At 39.2% G+C, this 22,618-nt stretch overlaps 1 protein-coding gene and 1 long non-coding RNA gene across 2 annotated transcripts in view; both read right to left on the bottom strand.

Moving 5' to 3' along the window:
• Positions 1–138, bottom strand: part of MNS1 (meiosis specific nuclear structural 1) — a 7,392-nt gene extending 7,254 nt beyond the window's left edge. Inside the window, exon 1 of the mRNA XM_017736846.1 lies at positions 24–138. Within this exon, the coding sequence (XP_017592335.1) occupies positions 24–138 (115 nt within the window). The remainder of the gene's footprint in view (positions 1–23) is intronic.
• Positions 139–2,471: 2,333 nt separating this feature from the next.
• Positions 2,472–20,997, bottom strand: LOC108447567. Its single transcript, XR_001863209.1, has 3 exons — positions 7,962–20,997; positions 6,950–7,177; positions 2,472–5,768 (listed from the first exon to the last, which is right to left on the bottom strand). It is a non-coding gene; the product is annotated as an uncharacterized LOC108447567 (long non-coding RNA).
• Positions 20,998–22,618: the final 1,621 nt, after the last annotated feature.

Raw genomic sequence — 22,618 nt, 5'->3', positions numbered from 1 at the left:
TGGCAACGCGTGGCGCCGCCGGCCTGCAGGGCGCGATTTCGCTTCTGGGGGAATTGCCCCCGCTGATTGGCCGAGATGGCGACCCGACCCTGGCACGTGACCCCCGGAGCAGGCGGGGCCAGGGCCGGGTGACGTCATGGCGAGGGGCACCTTTGAAAGTTGCTATTTAAAAGCATTTCTTGAGTAGTGACTTTGAATTAATGCACTTGATTCACCTCTAAACACAAACCCCAGGTGGCAGCGTTTAATTAAGAATTTCTCTCCCTCATAGCTATGACGATGGATCCCCAAGAGGTGTGGGAGATACCAGGTGGCAGCGTTTAATTAAGAATTTCTCTCCTTCATAGCTATGACGATGGATCCCCAACAGGTGTGGGAGATGCAGGCACAGGGCAGAACACAACAGACAGAACATGAACATCACCAAAACAGATGACTCTACATGATTCTGGTAAGGGTACTTGGTACAGAGTATGCTTTATTCAAGAAAACCCAGCCTTTAATATTCCAGAAAGAGACCTTACACAGACCACAACTGCTCCCTCCAGAGTTTGGCTGGATTGACTCTGCTCCAGGAAGGAAATCAACCTTGGGGCACCCAACTCCCCAAACTCAAGCCTACCCACTTTCCTCACCTTTATGTTCCTTCCTACACAGTTAAGTAAAACTAAAGACATTTAAGCTTATTTAAAGCAGTATTTCAAACTCATTAATGTCACCTACTTTATAAAATTAATTAATAAAGCTTAAGAGAAGGTAAAGAATTAGGTTAGAAGTCTGCTTGTTTCTACTGATGCAGTGCTAGATGTGTCTATATCTATATATTTTTGGGATGAAAACACTATTTTAAATCTTTTAGAAATTTTCCCACAATGGTGGAATTCTTTCTGGAGCTTTGGTTATTCTCTGTCCTCTTAATAAGAAAAGTGTTTTCCCACAATGCTTGGGGAAGGGAGGAATAAACTACAGGAGACCATGTCTTTAAAAGGATACAAGCAGAAAGAGATGAGACAGAAAAAGATCATAAACTTTCCCTAGTTCTTTGCAAGTGGTGCTACCACTATACTTCTCTTACAAAAAAACAAAAAAACAAAAAAAAAACCCCAAACCAAAAAACCAAACCAAAACAAAAACCAAAAAACCGAAACACCCCAAACATTAAAAAAATCACTTTCTTCACCATTAGGCAAGGAAACAAATAAATGTCAACACCACCCCCACCCCACCCCCCATTCCCCAGTCGTCCAATGATTCTAAAGCATTGACTTAGAAAGAAGGAATCTTTTAACTACTCTGGCACAGCAGTGACTTTTAGTGCTCAAGGTTTGGAGGTGGCAGGGCTGGGGGGGATAAAGGTGCAAAAGGTACTTTTGCTGCTCCTTCTCCTCAGTAAACAGATATGAGCTTCACTGGAAATAAATGGAATTTTCTTTCTTACCAAACAAAAGAACAAAATCAAGTCCCTGCCCTTCATTTTAGGAAATAAGAGCAAATAACCTTGAGACATAAAATGTCATCTTTGCTCACATGACACCCTCATTTTGGAACAGCAACCCTCTAAAAGGAGAGCACCTTGAGTCAGTCTCCAGGACAGCAAGGTACTCAGAAAAGTGGGAGTAAAAATGCTTGAACAAAATACATATCAGAGACCAATGAGTCAGTTCACAAAGTTATTTTTAAAATTAAGAGGTGGCTTATATTTGCATGTAAACTATTTGCTAGCAGCGTATCTTTCACAGAAGAGACAGACCACAGGACTAATATCCTGAAAGATTCCCAATGGGAAAATATTTTGAGGTTTCCAGTCCTTGGAACCTCACTATTCTTTTATTTCCTATACATTTCACATCTGCTAAAGTGTGCTTAAAATACAAAGAAGAAAAAAAATGCAACCAGAGAATTCCTTTATCCTCAATACCTTATGGCAGTTTGTGCTCAGAAACTCTTACCTTTAATGCCCTGATTGTTTTCCCCAACATAAGTTAAGCCACAGGGACAGCTCAATAAACGTTCTGTGCCTGCAGATTTCCAAAAGAAGGTAAGTAACCTTTCAGCACACAGTCACCCCACATAGAGAACCAGGAGGGAAAAATAACCCATAAACTCCACAGAAATACCCAATACGCCCTTGTCTTTTTCTTCCATTAAATGGAATACATAAGAGATGGAAAACAATTGTTTCCCTCAATTTAGATGCAACTACTGGTTTCATCTCTTCTTGAGAGCACCCCCAGGAACTGCAGACTCCTGGTCCTAAAGCTTGGGCATCTTAATTTTTTTTTTTTGTTCCCTCCCTTACATCCAGCCAGAAGTTCCCCTTTTTCAGTTTGCAACCATTGCTGCTCTCCAGCACTGGCTGCATCTCCCTATTGGCTCTCCACACACCTGCACCTGGCCAAGCACTTCTGTGCTAGGCCCTCTTAGCACATCCCGTTCTCCTCGTCAAGGTCATCTCAGTTGGGTGCTCCTGCTCCACCTGAGAGGCAAGCACCTGTTTTTGCTGCTCCTCTTCCCAGCTGTGCAGTCACAGCAAGTGACCCCCCCTCCCTGGAGGGGCCTCCCTCGTACCTTCCTATTTGGGAAGAAATCAAGCACTGTGGTGAAAACAGACCTACCTTCTCCTCATGTCAAAAGCAGAGCTCCTTGATAGCACTGATTAATTTCTCAGTTAAAGACCTACAAATTTCACACATACAGAGCAGAGTTCAGTCCAGGCAGAGTTGCTCTGCTCTTCTGAAGAAGAATAAAAATGCACTGTTTTAGCAACCAGCTGGGTCAGACTTCTTAGAAATCCAGTGTGTTTATATTTCAGTTTTCTTTCATTACATAGCTTATGAAGTTTTTAGAAAACCAGATAAATGAAATATCTACCTTCCTATAATATGGAAAGGAATGAGTCCCTGCTGCATAATTGCAATCAAACTCTTGTTCCATAGAGCATTTCTTCTTGCAGCAGCCTGGTTACAGCTACAGGTCAGTGACCTGATTCTCATTCCTTTTTCCTAAGAGCATTAAACCCTCCTAGAGCCTGAAAAGCTTTAGGTAATCAGCAGCCAATTGTACAAATGTAGAGTTAAACTCAGCAGTCCTATCTCAGGGTTGACACAGCATCTTAATAAATGAGTCAGTTCTTAAATTCAGTATCAGCACCCACTGATGAACTCCTGACAGCAGAAGTGAAGACTGCTTAGGAAAGCTAATGGCAAAAATGATGAAATGGAGCATTAAAGGGAAAAAGTAAGTTCCCTTTATTTAGCAGTTTCAGTTGAAGGTGATGGAGGAACACACGGCAGAAAAGGTCATTAAATGAAAACGGTGAAGCCATTTTGCAAGTTTACATCTTTTCTAGGGCATTTTACCAGATAATCATAACATGAGACAGTGACAAATGCATTCCAGCTGAGATATGTGGGTCATGCTGACTTGGCAACATTATAAACCACTACTGGGGATAACACAGCTTCTCTGTGAGGTAGTTTACCTTCTTTGGATGAAAAGACAAATGCAAATTAACAGGGAAGAGTCTGAAATATCTGAGCTGTGCTATTGATCTACTAAGGACCCAGATAAGTCACAGAGAAACTAATGCTTGCATTGTTTGAGATTAGTGATGGATGGGATAGCAGATTTAGGAGCTAAGGGGCTATCACTGTCAACAAAGTCTTAGTACTAAATTTTTTTTTTTTTAAATTATACTGCAGTAGTAGGGAAAACACGTCCCATAGCAGCAGTAGGCAGAAGCAATCTTTTACTCATGACATTACAGACAATAAACAAAAATATTACAAGGAACAAAAATACTCAGTGCTTCTAATGTGTTCAACAAAAATACATCTGTTTCTGATGTGACAAATGTGGGTTTAGTAAGTATTTAGTTGTAGAACTCAGTTTTCTTTTCCTGTGAGTTTGGCACCACTTTGCCAGCATTCAGTGATTTGAACCCAATTAGAGAGCCACATCCACCGTGCTTCTTTTAATTCAACTAGCAAACACTGGGGAGCACGCAAGTGCTTTCTGCTGAGAATACCAGGCTTTCTGCTTCACCTCTACGAATTTTTTTTAAACACCTGGTCTAGGTACAGCAATATAGTTCTTCTATAAAGAATGTTGTAAAACATTGCTATAATGACACTTCTGGTTTTTTGCAGCAAGACCTTTATCCACTTACCTATCATAACCAATGAAAGAGAACAGAGATCGTAAATTCAAGCAAAAGGACCGAGTCCTTACTTAGGAAAGTGAATGGAGAAGATTTTTAGTAGAGAATCTGGATGTTTATGAGCATGAAAGTACTGTTTGTAAAAGGTTTTTAAAAGGTATATATTTACTGAGACTTTGACATGGGACCTCTGATACAAGTGTTTGTCAGAAGTGTCCTTCAAGACAACAAGCTTCATTTGTAGCTTTTAGTTTGAAAGAAAGATTAGATTTTTTCCTATTCTAGTCTATCCTTCTTTTCTGTGCGGGGTGCAGAGGAGGCATTTGAGTAACCAGCCTGCAAGCTTGTCTGCTAAAGTGCCCAACTGAATGGGCAGAGGGAAAACTAAAACCAGACATGGCCTCCACGCAGTGATCATCATCCCCCCAGCAGATTTTGGCTGTCATTAAGCACTGAGCAGATCAGTTTCCTTTTCAGTATTTTGTATGCAATGCCATCAGAACACACACCTCTGGAAGGAAGATTTATAATTTCCAAAGGTGAACGACATATTGAGAAATAAACTGTTAAGTACTAAGGTTTACTACTCTTCCTATAGCAGCACCCATAAAAAAGTACACACCAAGCAAAAGGGTGAGATGGCATATTCTTCCTGGGGACTGCCTATTTCCTGGGAAGCACCAAGTCCAGGTGTTGGCATGTGTTCTAACTTGAGTGGAGACTTGAAAGCACCAAGAAATGTACTTAGAAGAAAGCAGAACCCCTTTCATTCCTGCAAGATACCACCAAACACAATTAATTCCAAAGAGTTCAGTTCAGCTTTTGTGAATAATTAAAAAACTGAGGAGCTCCAAAGGGGAGCTTAGCAAAGAGCAGAATACTAAGAAAAAAGATGTCATTTGCAAACAACAGAGTATTAAACAAACTAATCCGTAGCCATAACCTCAAGCCAACCAATGGAGAGGGCAACTGAAGGGCAGTAACAGAAAACAAACATCAGTCCCAAAAGGTCAGAGAGCAAGGTGAAAGTCATTCTGCTGCCTGCATCCATCTCTTACACTGGCTCTTCCTCCTGCCCAGCAGCCTTGGCAGAGCCTTGTGATGAGCCCCAGGCTGGTGCAGGCTCTGCTTCCCTGCCCCACACAGGGATATGTCTGGAGGAGTCCTGGGGCATGTTTAGTAAATTCATTGATGTTTTATTCAAGAGCTTTTAGAGAGGAGAAGAGTACACAGTGGTTACCGATACATTTTGCTGCTGACAAAACAGCAATTTTGTGCTCCAACAAAAATTCCTCATGGAAGCGGTGAATTGGCTCTGCATTGCTGTGGGCCAGACAAAGCCCACAGATCTCTGTCCATGAAATGTCCCCGCCACAGTGTTACCCACAGGCTTTGCTATGCATCAGTCCCTGTGTCTGTTTCAAAAAGTGCTCCTGTAAGCCAAGCCTCATGGGTAGTACTGAGATGATCACAGTGTTACTACAGAGAAACCAGCTGATTTTGGTTTCAGAGCTCCTGCAGGAAAGCAAGGCCCTTCTCCATGTCTCCACTGAGATGAGGGAAAAAGTTGTCTCGTTTCACTGGGAAAATTTCAGGTCATCATATAGAACTGTTAAAAGTAAGAAAAGCAGTGATATTATAGAAGGATTTCCACCAGTAAGCAATATTCTCTTCCCCTTTGGTATCCTAGGACAAGTTGCTTCCTTGAAATTAGATAACAGTGTTACACACATGAGTAATGAGTAACTACAGAGTTCAGTGTTGTGCTTATGCCTTGCACAATAAGGAACCTAGTTTTGTCTCAAGTTATATCTCTAGAATTTAAAAATCAAACCTAATTTAATTTGCTACAGCTGGACACCACCTGCAGAGTACTGTTTAAGTACTCTGAACATTACGTACTTATCTTTTAAATATTGATAATGCCATTTTTCATTTATGTGACATGAAGTCCCACAGGGAATAATTATGCTAATAAACCTTAATGATTCTTGCAAATAAATGATCAAAGAAAATTGCTACTGTTGATTTATATTAATGGATGCCTTTAGGAGAAGATTTGTCAGGATGTGCTGCTTCTTGAATCCCAATTCATCTTATTTAGCAGAAGAATGTACATAGTTTGTAAAACAGATTAAGTGTTTAAAATATAATGTGCTCATGCAGTTTTTGCAGTTCGTAACACTCAAGCACTATTATCTTGCCTTATGGCAAATCTGCATTAAAGGCTTCTTTGTATACAACCTTTGTCAGTCCTTTTTTCCTCTGCTTTTGTCCCCTATGGCTAAAAAAGTCCTCCTTCAGAAGATCTCTAACTTAACCTTTCTGTCACTCATGCAAGAATCAGTGATCACTATGCTGTCGTAACAGATAAACACCACTGTTGAACAACTTCACTTTTACTGTAATTAGTCCAGAAACATTCTTGGAGCTTTAATAAGGGCACACAACCTGAACCTGGGTGACCTACAGAATTTTACAGGATATGTTAAGATGAGCAGTTTCTACTTTTCCTCTGCTATCAGATATGCTGGAAGTTCTCATTCCCAACCACCCATACTTCTGAAATTTTAACCAAGTTCATTCGGAAAACATTTTACATGGGCTTGCCTTCTAGATAGTATCTATGTTTGAAAGCAATACCAATGGACTTTTTGCTTTAGCTTATAAATAACCATTTCCTGACTCCATATCTATTCAGATGTATATTAGAGAGATACAACTGTAGTTCAAGTACATCATTTTAGTATTTTTGGAGGAATTATCTCTACCCTCTGTCATCTCCATTACCTGTTTAATATTTTCTTCCCATCCCACAGGTCTTTGTACTACAAAGTACTCTTTTGGACACTCCTAATTCCTCAATTTTTCCTCTTGTCATGAAGCATTTTTCAGGCCTTGCCTCACTTCATTTACATGTGAGTACTATTACTCCTCTTCCTTCTCTGTCAGTGGGTTGGGAATGATATCTCTCATCATGTTTCTTCAGGATCCAAAAGCTCTGTTGAGACCTCATTTCTGCAGACAGAAGAAGCAAAAAGTGGGACTAACACAGTATCTATGTTAAATGAGATTTTTCATTGCCCCTCCAACACAAAAACTTTTCTCCTAAACTGCCTCATCTCTTCTTTGCAGGTTGTTTTAATGTGTGGTGCTCGAGTGAACCCCATTGCACATGATTTCTGGTTATTTATTTGAAGTGCAGTCACTTCTTATTCTCATACCATCTGGCCAGAATGTCTGCTTTTATATACTGTAGACATTCTAATTTAAGATACTTGATCCTTAACAGTTAGTTCATGCATTTTAGCTAAAATTTGTTTACAATTAGATGATGAAACATTCACTTATACCTTTTTCATGCATGTAAACTGAGATTCCAAATGGATGTCACTACCAATTTGCTAGGAACACATACATATTGCTTAGTGCTTATATGGTGGATTAATTCTGGTTTAATACTCATTCATTTTTATCTTGTGTCTTCTAAATAATTCATGTTTATTGATTACGACTTACAAGTACCACTGCACCAGGACTCTTCACTGGCAGCTGCATAAAACAAAATTGCTTTTACCTAGACTGCAAGATTTACTTTCTAAATATTTTCCTCTTTTAAAAACTGACTTGAAAGGAACAATTCATTCTTATCTGCTTGTTATGCAATGGGCTAGTTTCCTGAAGGAATATATGTTTTTATTTTATTTCCGGGGGGGGTGCTTTCTTCTTCTGAAGTTCAATATTTTGCTATTCAGTATTTGAAAAACTTACTCTCTTTGCCTTCCAGGCAGCAAATACCCACCTGGCTCCCAAGGTGGCTTAGCAAGTCATGGCAAAGCATCCTGTTACTCTGCACACAACCTAGGATGGGAAAGGTGTCCAGCCAGACTAGACCTAAGGTGTAGAAGGAAGTCCCCCTGCACAAATCCTTCTCTGGACACCTTGAGCTTGAGGACAGAAGCCTGAGTCCTTGTAGCAGCTTGTCCTCAACTGAAAGCAAGAAAACAACCAACCAATAATAATCAAATTGTGCCTTCAAAGTGGTATGTGGAAATGTAGACTATAAAGTGAGATGTATCTTAAATAATAGATAATACTAAATAGCCAGTAGTTTTGGATGTAGAAGATCCATCTTCCATGCCCTCAACTGCATCAGATAGAGAATTTGTCCCATTTTCCTCAAGAAGCTGTGGAAAAAAATTAAGATGATTTTCATCCCAAAATGTATGGAAACCCTCCCTAAATAGTAATTTTCTGGCCAGTCCTAGTCAGTGATAAACAAATGTTAAGGTTATATCTATAGGCTCTACTAAGCTGTATTTTATTTTATCTAAGATTTGAACAGTTTAAACTGATCTGAGTAAAACCTGAAAAAAATCCTAGACATTTGCGGACAGTTATTTTCTAAATAATATTGCTAAAAATGGATAATTCAGCAATAAAACAGGCAGAGCTTACAAGCAAATGATATAATAATAATGCTAAGCATAAGCTTAGTCATGTCATACTGTAAGGCAAAGCTCTGTAATGAACTCAAAATGAACTATGGCAGAAACATAACGAATAGACAAGAATAACAATATCAGTACAGAACAAATACCAAACCCCACATTTTTGTGTCATGTCTACCTACAAGGAAAAGATGTTTACTGTGAATTCTTTTTACGCACTGCAGATTTCACTTACACAAAGTTTTGAACCTGTTCTAGTTGGTAATCTTCTAAGAGTAAGGAGATGCAGTAACTGAGATGCTTAAATGTAAAGCCATGAAATAACATGACATTCATGACATACACCCAAGCTTTTCTGTAGGTCTCTTTCAGGTATCCTTTTATTTGTTGATACCCTGGAAACAGTGACATTTTTTAAATGGGTCAAGTAAGTTTTAACCTTAATAAATTAGAGAATTAACATATTTATAGCATTCCATAACGTTCTTCAGGTGGAGGAGCTGTCTCTCATATTCCTCTTCAGGACTGACAGAGGAAAAGAAGGTCTCCTCAGGCCACATTTTTGGTGCATATTGCCCAGGGAGTGAAAGTCACAGTACAAACACTGATTTAGCAAGGAAAAGAAAGGGAAAATGAGCTTTGGCACCTATTTGCATCAGACTGTGTCCAGCCCTGGGAGAGGATCCTGGCCTGGGGAGTGTCATGTGACGGTCAGCAATGGAAGAGACGGGGCAGATTGCTTGGATGCAAGAAGCCGATTTTATTGATACAGAGCTAAGTATTTATACCTTTTGAGCAGTAGCTAAAAATAGATTCTTCTATACGCAGCAATCACTATAACAACCATATCTATGTTTCTTAATAACATTGCAAAACGACAAGCTAGCACTAACCGGCACAGGTACATACCAAGCATGCCATTCCCTTATACTAGCTATTTCCTGGTAGGCCGTACTGCCTGCCATGGTTTGCGGCCCAGCAGCGTTAGCACGTCCACTTCTGACATGAGTTTAGCAGTGCTCTCACTTCTGCTTTCTAGCTGTATCTCCACAGGGGAGGGCTCTTCTATTGGCACAAACCAGAACCTGAAACAGCACAGCAGAACCACATTCCTGGACACCACCCTCTACACCCTCAATTGTGACTCCAGTTGTGTGTGATGACTTGGTCCCAGGCTTTGTAACCACCTGCTTTTCTCACAGTAACATCATGGGCTATCACAGGCACTTGTCCTTCTTGGACCTGAGAGCAGAAGCTGCACTGATTACAGCTATCTGAATGCAGTGTTGCCTATGTCTGCCTGAAGATGACCAAAGTGACAGTTTTCCTACATAGTATATCTTTAAAATTCCCAATTAGAAGACATGAAAATACACTCTAGGCCTTGGCTTAATTTAAGAGTTTTGCTGTACCCTGCTCTTCCTTTAACAGAAATGCCTTGTTTCCCTGGACAAGTTTCTGTATGACTCACCATTTCCATAAATTCAGCCTCACATTCATGAATGCACCAAGGCTATTGAATATTTATCAGATTTTGGACTTTTTTTTCCCTGAAAGATTTGCATTTAAATAAATGACAACAAAAGAGAGAGCTGAAAAGAGCCTTCCAGAACTCCCCCACATTACCTCCTTCAACTTTTGTACCATCATTGCAGCCATTGTCTACCAAATCTTCCCAGGCAGACAGAGAATATATTACTGTTGCAAAAAGCAAGATGCAATTTAGGAACAATAACTGCATGTGATTACATGAGTTTACAACATGCATATTGTTATGATACTTAGGTTAGGTTTTTATTGCTATTATTAAAATGTCTACAATATTTGCTTAATCTTTCATTGAAACTAATGTTGAATTTGCCGTTTATAACTTTTTTGTTATTTTATTTGATTTCTTTTTCCTGAAAGATGCTCATCTGGAAAATGTGAACTTATCTTCCTTTAATTCATTTAAAATTAACTTCCTCAGCATAATATTTTTCTATCCTCTTCCTGAGTGATAGCCACTCTTCACACAAGAGAGTCTTCTGGCAGCACTCCCTCCCCATTTTTGGTGCAAATGCCACCGGTGAGGACCTGCCACTCTCTTTGGTGCCAAGAGAACTGAGAGGTTTCTGTTGGACTGGCTCCAACAAGGGTGAAAATCAGAGCTTCTGCATGTTCCTTCAAGCAACAAAAAAGAAGCATCAAGATCTCACCTGCCTACTCTTTGCACAAGCTTTTCCTTTCCCACAGGCATCCCTGCAACACCAAACATCCACAGAGCAGTGAATAAGCTCAAGACCAGAGATATGGAGACTTGTGCTGCCAATGGAAATGGCTGCTCAGGACACAGAAAGCTGTGTGGAAAAGCTCTGAATCCATTTTCCCTTCACCCTCACTCAGTAATGCAGAAAAAGGGAAGATGAAAGTGGGGGAGAAAAAAATTATTTAAAAAGCAATTTAAAACAAGAGCAGCTTTGAGAGCTTGAAGCTGCTTCTGAGGGTCTGCAAAACAGATGCAACCTCTGCTAAACATCTACTAATCTCAGAGCATTAACTGAGCTCATCCTCCTGCCCCTACCACTACCCAAACTCCACAGAGAAACAAAGAGGAGCAACCTGAGCCCCTTTCTCCTCTCCCCATGTCCCACCCTGAGGAAACCTGTACCAGGTAAAGGCAGCACCAGAAGATGGACCAGAGGCATTTGGGTGTGTGATGCCACATAAGTCACGCTCGTAAACAGATTATTTCAAAGGCAGGTTTTGCTTTTGCAACGGATTTTTTGGCCTTGCTGTTACCATGATGTGTTTAGAGGGCCAAGGACTGTGTTTAGAGCAGCAATGACTCACACAATGGCATAGCTGGGGGATAGGATGTCTGTAAGAACCAGAAATCCCCTCCCTTTGCTGGTCATTATACCAGTCCTAATGTACCTGCAGCTGCTAAACTGCATTGCAAGAATATTAAATTTGTATAGCTGCTTCATGCTGGCAATTGCACTAGGTAAGAAAGGTATTACAAAAGCACAGAGAAAGGCTGGATCTATTCAATTCCCAGTGGGGTACCATGAGAAAGTTCAGCAACTTCCAGATCATCACACTGCATCTGTTCTGGTGGCAAGTGCTAACGTTGAGGGTTTTCATTCTATATATTTACTAGAACTACTCCATACCTTTGTAAACTCAGAGTAATTTCTATCCTGAGGAATAGTGTCTTCTCATTCTAAATCCGCTTTAACGATCACGCCTACCCCATTCCACTGAGACCTTTCAGAGGGAAGAGGCTCTAATCTATTTAGCTTCACGAAGGGTTTCTCTCTGACACGTGCTCTCCTAATAGACCATTTATCAGGATGAAGGGTGATCCCCAGAGAGTGCAGACAGCAGGACTGGCCTAGCCTGAGTGACAGTCTGTCCAGCAGAGATTGACTTTAATGAAGCACAGAATAAACAGGAAGATTAAGAGAGTGCAAAAATCAGTGACAAGTTTTGAGTCCACCTGGGCAGCTTACTGTGCAGCACAGATCTGTCACTGAGTTATAAATGTTATATATCTGTTTGGTTGCTAAGGATCAAACACAGCAATCCCACACACATTACAACAGAAAACTTTCCCCTCGAGTCTCACCCTTGAGAAAGGGTACCTGCTTTAAACCCAGAAACACAAGCTGAGGGTGGACTGGACTCTGGCATTGTTCTGGTCTGACCCTCTGCTCAGAGCTGGGCCAGTTTACAGTACGTTGCTTGGGGATTTTCCAAGTAATTAATTTTCAGTTGACAATCCTTTGTAAATACTCATGATGGAGTTTCTTTCTCTGTGACAGAAATGTAGTGACAGCATGGCTGTATTGTATGGGATCCATCTTAGCAAAGTTCAGACCATAGCATCTCCCAAAATCCTGCTACTGAAGATGGATAGAAGGCAGGTGTGCCGGCCAGTTAGAAACATCTACCTCAGGGTGAGGTCATGTCAGCTCTCTGTACTGGCTGTTAATGGAAAAAGATCAACTCAGACACAGACACCTTTGGACAATGACTTGCATTCACAAACATCAGGCTCTTAGCCCTGAGGTGTAGCCAAGGCTCATTCTTCATTGTGACAACTGTGACTCTTACGCCAGACATCTCTCCAGCATCTTCAAACTTCTTTCTTTTGTTGGACTTGGATAGAAATTCATAAATGGAGGCTGAAGCTACAAATAGAGAGTTTTTCACCTAGTGATAACAAGCTTCAAATGTGACAGGGATTATTACTACTACACCACCTCACAGCTAGAAAAGCCCGATTACAGTGTACATATCTACTACCAGCAAGTAAGAATCATGTTAAATCTTGTCTCTGGATGAGCTGCTGGATGTAAAGACACCACTTTGATAAAGCAAAGAAACTAATCATCTTTCTGCAGAAGCTAGTCTTGAAGAGAGCACACAATACTGGCAAGATACTTTACTCCCCCCAAAAAATGGAGTTTTAGCTCTAGTTTCTAGAGCAGAATTAAGTCCCTATTAACTACTTTCAAACAGTTTTGCTCATGCAGGTCAAACTCTTTACTGAAATAAAGCAAAAGTTTCCAAACAGAAAACTACAATACATACTGTTGCTGCCAAATATCAGGACCACCTAAAGTTTTTGACATAAAGTGGCTATGTAAATCAGCTTTATAGATGCAGTTCTAGAGTCCACACTGTCTAGTTTATTTCCCTGTAAAAAGCCTGTTTTGTCTGTGCCAATATTCACATATGACATCCAGCCCAACAATGACTGCTCCACTGTATAGACTTCTGTATGTGTTTGTTTTTTCAAAGCACAATACATAAGGTGTGAGCACAAGAAATGAAACTGGATGTGAAACAAGCAATAGAGGAAGTATTTCAGGATCCCCATCTGCCCATGCTGCAATTGTACATGGCCAACAGATGATGGCACCAAAATTCAGTCTGTTAGCAAATGCTACTTGGGAATTGACAAAATGTTTGAGCAAATACATCAAAATATATGTACTGACATGTAGCTAATTTAAACTGCATAAAATAGACACAACTTAAGGGAGGATGGAATGCACCTTTTACAGTAAACCATCACTTTTCCCCTGCTCCCTCTTTGCCCACATCTCAAGGACTTTGTCTTTCAAAGTGTGCACAGTCAGGGTCTGACTTCTGAGGGACACTGTGGACAGATACTCATATCAATGGCGTCATCATACCTTCAGCCTTTGCTAATCTTATGCTATATACAGCAATAAGAATGCTCTTAAAAGCACAGGCTAACTACAGGATCAAATGTACAATCAAGAATGAGAAGCTCAAGGATTGTACTTCCAAATGCATAAATAATTTGGCTGTTAGAAGTCACAAATGTACTACCCCATCATGGATATTTCCATGAGTTTCTTCAATCTTTCTCAATTACTCTGGTTTAAACACCATCAGTTTTGGCTAGCACTTGAAAAACCATCTGGTATATAAATATTCATAAATTAATTTATGAGAAATACAGTCTCACTGCTTCGCAGGTAAACATCACATGGAGCTTTAAAGAAGCAGCAGCAGAACAGTTTCAAAGTAGCAGGAACTGTATATATGCTTTAAGATTGGACAACCTGATTAGCAATAGTATTTCTAATGCTGATTATACCTAAAAGCAGGAAGGAGGCAGGTGTTAAATAACTAAACAAAGTACAACAAACAAACACTTCAGTGTTTAACAAGTTACTGGGTTTAGTTATTCCAGAGGTTTAATGGAAGCTATGTTGTTTTAATCTATGAAAAGTGTCTTCTGTTTGCCATATGTTTGCAGAGCCATCATTAAAACTGTAATTTATTATTGGAATGAACCTCAAAAATATTATGACCCAGCATCACATCCTGGAACCAAAGGTCAGATCAGCATTTTGTTCATGGTATTAAGCTCTGATATGCCTCAAGCAAGACAAAGAGGTCCATTAATTCTGGAAGGCCAACCCCTCCCCGTCAACTATACTTGTTAGAAGTCTAATTAGCAGGTTGAATTCTACAGTCCATAATAATGCTAGCGGCCACACAGTTTGAAAGGGTAGAACTCACTGATATTTCACAATGGGTATTTAAAATTTAAAAAATACTACAAAGCTTAATTATGGAATATAAAGAGTAAGACATTTTTTGACACCTGATACGTTCATATGTTCCTATTGCCAAAATGACTGCATTGAAATTTGAAAGCTTAAAACTGCATCTTCTGTGTTCAGAGATGACCGTGAAAGCAATTTCTATAACCTGTCCATTTATCCCTTCTAGCTCATTCATTTACTGGTAGGACTGTCATTTGTTGATAGACAGTAACGAAGGTATTAGTAGCTGGTTTATCCTGCTTTGTACATTTTAGATACCTTCCTTCATTAAAGAATATTTTGACACATTATAACAAGACAACATATTCTTTATGCTTAATGCACAGGTAGTATCTTTATACTACTATGTGCCTATGTTAAAAGAGAGTAAAGATTTTTATTATTAGAAACTGTGCACTCTCTGCTTTTATGTCAGGAAAAGGTTTTAGATGAGATGTCAAAATCTTGCTATTCAAATATGTAAATGAGTTTTACACCATCGAAAATAATAACAAGATTCAAAACCTACCTTCTTTATTCATGCAAAATATGTTGTAGGGATTTTTTTTTTTATACCTCTGAAGTTGTCTGTACTGTTCCAAAGTAAATCTTCTGTTCTATATGACTGATGCTTCTGCCTGTATTTGGAGAATTACACCTTGGTCATTTGCTCAGGAACATCCTTGTAAATGAAAACACTGGAATGGAAATTAAGGAAATACTTTGTTTCTACAAAAAGTACTATATATTGTCTGCTTAATCTGATTTTCATTGAGGGCTAATTTTAGAAAGTTACTTATTCTCCAGATTTCAGACTTGGATCCATTAAAATCCTTTCTTTTCTCCAACCTCTCACTGTCAACTTTTTACAGGATTTTTTGTTAACTAGATAAGAAAAGTATACCATATTTATACCATCTATACTGGGTTGGGCTTCTGCATGCAGCTGTGAAGTGAAAAATGACAGTAAGGGTTGGGATTAAAAGGCTGAAGTTGCACAGTTAAAATAGCAGTGTGTAATTACCAGTAGCTAAAATAAAAAGCCAGGACAGACTAGAAGTGATTTTGTACAGATGAAGTATTTTACATCTTTTCCTTGCATTACTTTCTCACAAGACCATAAATCAATTACTAAACTACCAAAATCTATCCCCATCTTTGTCAACATCTAAGTGATTAAGTACCACTTTATCACAAAAAGTGAGCCTTGACTGATGAGAAGGCAGCCAACCTCATATAGGCTGTAAAATCCAATATTATCATGGAATCATAGAATGGTTTGGGTAGGAAGGAACCTTAGGGATCATCTCACTCCAACCCCCCTACATGGGCAGGAACACCTTCCATTAGCCCAGGCTGCCCAAAGCCCCAGCCAACCCAGCCTGTGGCAATAGACAATGCTGCACGGCTTCACAGCTGTGTCTCGGACTGTTCAGCCGCCCCTCCCTCAGCTTTACCAGTCACTGGACCCGAGTTATTTTGCGTTCACTCGTGCAAATACAAGGCTGGCATCCTGAGCTGCCTGCTCTGTGGATGAACGAAGGCAGACAAGACTGGTTCCATAGGAATCTCAATCAGACATCAGGTGAAAACACCCATCAGCACATCCATTTACACGTAATTTGCAGAACAAAGGCCCTGGAATTAGTAATCCCTAAAGCAATACAATACTTGCCCAATATCTGCCTAAACCCTCCAGGAAAGTAAAACTAGCAAAGCTGCAATTCCAATGAATATAAACTGAAGGGGCACGGGAGGAGCCTGTGAGTGGTAGTAAAGCACCAGAAGTATAAATGGAATTAATTTCTCCACTCCTAGAACATAGCTCAGTGATGAAGGGATAGGGAAGATGAAAATCTCAGGAAGAGCCTCAAGAGGCCACACCCTACTGGCCACATAATAAAAAAAGTCTTTTGTTTTAAAGAAATGCACAAGAATTATAGTGCTGTATTTATCTTTGTCCATCTTTTTAATCAAAACCAAAATACCATCCTCTGTTCTTCTGGGACAAACGTATGTGTGTTCATGTATGTGTGTATTTTAGTAATTTATATAGACTAATCCAGTGGTGTGATGAGAAATGCACATTACATTTAAATGAGCAAAGGGAATAACAAAGAAAAGAGATGAATCCCATTACAGGTGTCTGTGAGGAAGAGAATACTGATGTGAAGCTCCAGTTTGAGAATTTTAACAGCTGTCAACATTAAAATACCCCAGTGGGAATTAGAAGAGTAAAGCCTTTAACAAATCTTCCAGGTTACTGATGTTTGGCCTATGCATCCACAGAGGGTTGAAATTAATGGAGCAAGGTTTAAACACAGTCGGTGGTTTAGGATAATTTTGTATTCTGGTAAAACTCATCTTCACCACCCAGAATGAATGTCTGTCTTTTACCAAGAGAAATCCACTAAATCTAGCATTTTCAACCTTCTGAATGCTCAGACCAATATATGCAACCAGAGGACTAAAAGTACTGTCTTGCTCTTAAGTGTAGCAAGATTTAAGTTGTAAGCTACTGGTAGCTTGCTATTCACTTGCTTTAGTTACCCCCCTAGAAGTGTGAGCAAGCTTCAATAATAGAGCATACAATAATGTTCAATGAACTCAATTTCTGTTAATTACAAAAAAACCCCCAAACAACCAGAGACTCTCCTTAAGAAGAGATATTTGTCTTGGTTACAGAAAGATTTGCCTTATGTTTATCCCCACTGCTATGAAACATCGTTTCTTACCTTCACACAAGTGCTCTCCAAAGTTCCAGCATTTTGTGCCAAGAACTACTGTGTGGCTTTCTGCAATATGAAGCACTATACTCAATATTCAAACAGAAAATAAATGCTACAGGATCCAAACTACAGCAGGATTTGGCTTTCAAGATTCATAGATGCTTGGATTTTAATTCAGTATTTGAAACTATACACATGATTCTCAAAACTTCTGTAAATAATGGATGGTTCAGACAGAGTTTCTGTCTGCTCTAGTAACAAACAATTTTCTTTCTAGTCACTTGCTAAAAAAGATTCTGATATTGTGTTCTTCTTCTCTTCATTAATCTACCCAGGTAATTTTCAATTAGTAAATAATTACAGGTCCAAGACGACATAATTCTTATTTACAGTTTTGCAATCCATTAGAATACTCACTGCAGAACAAAATGAGACCCTCCTATGCTCACTTGTCCTTAAAAGAAAAATTATAGAAATAAAAATAATAATAAAAAAATATTTTAAAGCAGTTGATGTTAATGTGTTTGTGAGAGAAGGAAAGAGTAGCTTTCACTTTCTATGCCAAAGGTGATAAACTACTCCACTGGTAAAGTCAAGCCTGTTAATTGTTACTTTGAAGGTTATTCACAACTATTGCAAATGCGGGGCCATTTTCAATCACTTGCAATAAAAGGGATGTCCAAAACACATATCCAGAAATGGGTTAAGAAACATCATACAAATGAAAGGTAATTTGCACACACACAAAATCTCACATTTGAATCCAGAAATATCTGGAATTTAAAGTTCAGCATTTTGAAAACATAATAGAACTTTCGTAAAAGAACATGTTTTTCTAATTGTCAGCCGTCTAAGTGAGCATGAAAGATTGGGTCCAAGAGAGGCTCTCTTCCTAGAGTCTACCTTCTGCGATGAAATCTAAACTATGGTTAAAACCAGGTTTTTAGCTAACTACAATACAACACAGTAGTATTTGGCTAAGCCTACAGATCTCCAGGGATTATTAACCCTTTGCTAGTAAATGTAACCTTTAAATTAATTTTTTGCAGACTGAGGAAAGCAGAAAAGAAAACATCGGATTGAAGATCTAAGGTGAATAGAGCACTGGTCTAATTTCTTAAATGAGCCAAACCTATCCGGTGGCTGGAGCACAGGAAGCATGTGCTACTCATCCCAAAGCTTTCTGAAGGTTAAGTGAAAACAGGCTACATCTTGCAGCACTAACTCATCAACTGCCATGGGGAAATCTGCTTAAGTAGACTGCTGGGGATGGTTTGTAGTGTGTCCTTTTCAGAATGTTGCTAGAGAAATGAGGGAATTACAAGCTTATTTGAAAAAGAAAGGACCTGACTGTAATTAGGGAAGAAGTGTGCACTAGAGGCTTTTAAAATTTAATTTGGATACCAAATTACATCTTATTTCTCTTTCCTTAACAAACAGCAACAAAAATCTTATGACCTAAAATAAGCTTCTTTAAAACCTAGAACAGCAGCTATTACTCAGTGGCTGTATTGTACTATCACCCTGAAAATACCACCCAATGAAGTCTTACTGTACCTGCCCTACAAATATATGAACCAATCCCTGCCCTAAAGAGTTTGTAGTTTGTATGTTACAAAGCCTAATTATAGTGTGAGCATAAACCACAAACCCTCCTACAAGTGGCAAAATTCCGAAAAATCAAGATAATTACAACCCTTGCTCATCCTGATTTTTGAGGCTACTTTTAGAACGGTATAGGCTGATGTGCTCTGAGCTTTTTTATATTTGCATTAAGTCCTCTGTGATTCCCCCTCTGAAATGTGTGCATATGCTGAGTCCATGTGAGATGCTACCACTGGCACTTGTCAGAAGAATTAAATCCCTCTCAAGCTTGTTTACAGCTCAGCACTTGTCATACTGCTCCCCTGAGCTTCATGCCTGGTTGGGTTTTTTCTTTCTCTTTGGCTTTGTGAAAGATTTAATTTCTTTTTTGTTTATGTGTGTACTTACACTTGCAGGTGCAGAAAAGAAAAAAATCACTGTACCCAGATGTTTTGAAGCTGCAGTAGCATACATACAGCTGAAATTAAGGAGAAAAACTGTAGCAGATAAAACCAACTTTCTCATACATTCTACAGCATATTTAATAAACCTATCATGTTTCATTGACAAGAAGACTCTCAAATTCCATTTTAGGAAGACCAGAATATTTTACAGTTGTTTTCTTTGCCCTTTTGCAAAGAGCTTTTTAATATCTGATGATGGTCCAATTACTCCTATTTTCAGTTTCACTAATATCCTCTTGTAATGGTTACAGACTCCATCACCACTACAGCTACTGCAAACCAAGCTATCTTAGCCCATTACTGAGTTTGTTGAAGCTCCGAGAGTTTCACCCAAATTTTCACTAATAATTTGCAAATTATATTGTATTGTTAAAACAAACAAAAAATAAACAATAAAAAACCCCCCTAAACAACCCTCTTGCTTCTGTAGGAATAGAAGTTGTTGTATGGATTGCCTGTAGGGACTCCAGTTCTGATCTCTCATATCACATCTAGTCAAGCATGTCTCCATTTCACAACTGTCACTGGTTAACCCTGCAATTCATTTACCCCACCACATACTGCAACAGTCCATAAAAGGGTGAAAATACCAGTGAGCTGTGGCTTCATAGGCACCTACTGCAGCCATCTCTCTACACACAGAAGCTTGTCTGCTTCACCTTCACAGCAGCTGCAGGCAGAGCCTTTCCCAGGCAGTAGAAGGGCTGCTCATACCTTTGCTCCAGCTCAGCACCTGTATGGAGAACCTTTTCGTATGCATGTTCCCAGTCAATTCAGTTTACTCACACAACTACGTGTGGAACAAAGAATTCTACTGTGAACTTCTTTTAAATCAACTTTTACCTTTTGACTTTTCTAGTCATGCACAATTTGCAACACAGAACTTGCTGATGGATGGGAATAACAAAAATATAAGCATCTGACGCAGAACCCACTGGAATTTTAAAGGGCACTCTTGTGAAACCTAAACAGATGAATCTGCTTTTTTTTGTAGCTGTTTTCAGCTTCAGTAACTTCCTCTAGAGCTCCACTAGACACTGTGTGGAAGAGCCTGATCAATGGTTCTGTGACATGACCTCTACAATCACAGCATTCTGTCTGCTGGCACAGTAGGGAAGTCAATTTTTTTACGTTTATACCCAAGTATTTGTTGGGTTTTCTCTGGATTTCCAGCAAGCATGAACATTTCCTGCTCTGCATGTTCAGCAGGGTAAATGAAACATAAGAGACACTAGTGGATAACACAGGTGAGGTGCAGAAAGTGCTTTTCACCTCCCCTGAGCCAGACACTGCAATGATATATACTTCACTTGATGGACAGGAACTATGTTTGGACCAAGTGACCTTTGTCAATTACTGATCTTTAACTAATTGGTGTACATCATACTCAAGACTATCAGTTTACAGTCAGGTCAAATCTTTGTGCTGTGAAGTGGCTGGTAACAGTTTTGTCAGATGCTGCTCAGAATCTCATGCTTCTTGATAGATATATCTACTCTCATTAACCAAACTCTCACTAAATAAAAGACTAAAAGTAGAAGCATTTTGCTTGTACATGTTCTATATTCCACTCACAGTAAAGTTCCCATTTGCTGCTGCTTCTTATTGATCTTTTATTGCAATGAGACATCTTGATAATCCAATGACACTCTTTGTTAGGTGCTTTGCATTTTCTCTGGAGATTCTGTTCAGAATTCCTATCAGCTTTACCATCGCCTATAAGGAAGAGAATGTGGCTGTTATTGCATGGAGTCAGTTCAGAGTGGATATATTTTACCCACTCTAATTACGGATAAGCAAAAGACTGACCTTCTAAACATTTTTTTCATAGTTTCCTCTCCTTGTTCCATGTATGTTTTGCAGGGTAACATACATATAAAACAGATGTGACCAAGAAATTCTTGTAACAGTGCAAGCAGATTGTAAGCTCTCTCAAACAATACTTTTTTTTGATGGAAAGAACCAACACATTTGTAAGGACTGTGTAAACACATTAAATAAAGAATACATTAATATAAGCCACTAATTATGTGAGAGGACAACAGATATATTTTTATTACTAGCAAAATACAAATGGCAATAAAGAGGCAGTAATATGTTAAAAGCTTCCAAGATAGCACTGCTGAACACCAGTTCCCCAGTGCACTTAAATCACTCAGTGATAGCTCAGAGTCAGGAAGGGGTCCACTTCTATGCAGAATTATTTTTAATTTTATTTCATTTCAACAATGAATAAACCTTCACATATATACCAGTACTCATGAATCAACTGTACTACGAAGGGCCAGCTTTATCCTGGTGGAAGTGCACAAACCTAGCAACAGTCTGAGAGGCACAGTGGTCGTGGACAGGAACAGTGCTTCCCAGAGCCCTCAGGGAGCCCTGCTTCCTTACTGCACATCTCACCTGCTTTTGTGGAGAGTGGAGATGAAATCCCATTTCCCTTCACTGAGTATGTCACCTAGTCAGAAGCGTGCTTGGATTAGCAAGATGCTCTAATTCAAGTATAATGGCAATTTTAGAACAATCTGTTTAGACAACTTTATACTCAAAACAGCCTCAGGATTGCTGCTGAATTCTCCTCATTTTTAACGTGATAAAAAGCAAGATCGCTTTTGTGTTTTATTACTCTGTTCAGGTACATCAGGGAAAATAAAACCAAGTTATATTTTCATTATAGTTGCACATAAACAACTCTGTGTGTGTGTACACAAAGAAAAGTAACAGCAATGCAGGAACAGACCAATGTAGCTAAGACTTCACCTGACTTCCTATACTGCCACCATTTCTCTATCAAGTTCAGTGTTTCTGAAGTTTTCCTTTAAGGCTGAATTCTTCCTAATTACTCACAGTACTGGGGATTCATTTTGACGCCCTCTAGTCTGTCCCACTTAAATGATATCTAACAAATACACTGGATTTCATTAAACAACCTGGGAAATTATATTATGTGCCATCGACTTGCTAGCCCCAAGAAGTAGTGAAGTCTTTCCAAGAAGATTAGGTGGAAAGACAAGTCTCATCTGAAAACCTGAGAAACTGGTACACAAAATTCAATCCTCATTTCAGGCAGTAAACACACAGGTAATTTAAATACATTCAATTTAAAAACTATTAAGCATTCATGTTCCAATTCTACAGCACTAAAAGAGAGGAAAAC

Source organism: Corvus brachyrhynchos, unplaced genomic scaffold, assembly GCF_000691975.1.
Source record: "Corvus brachyrhynchos isolate BGI_N302 unplaced genomic scaffold, ASM69197v1 scaffold200, whole genome shotgun sequence".
NCBI lineage: Eukaryota > Metazoa > Chordata > Aves > Passeriformes > Corvidae > Corvus > Corvus brachyrhynchos.
The sequence above is the reverse complement of the archived record's forward strand: the minus strand, read 5'-3'. Positions and strand labels throughout refer to the sequence as shown.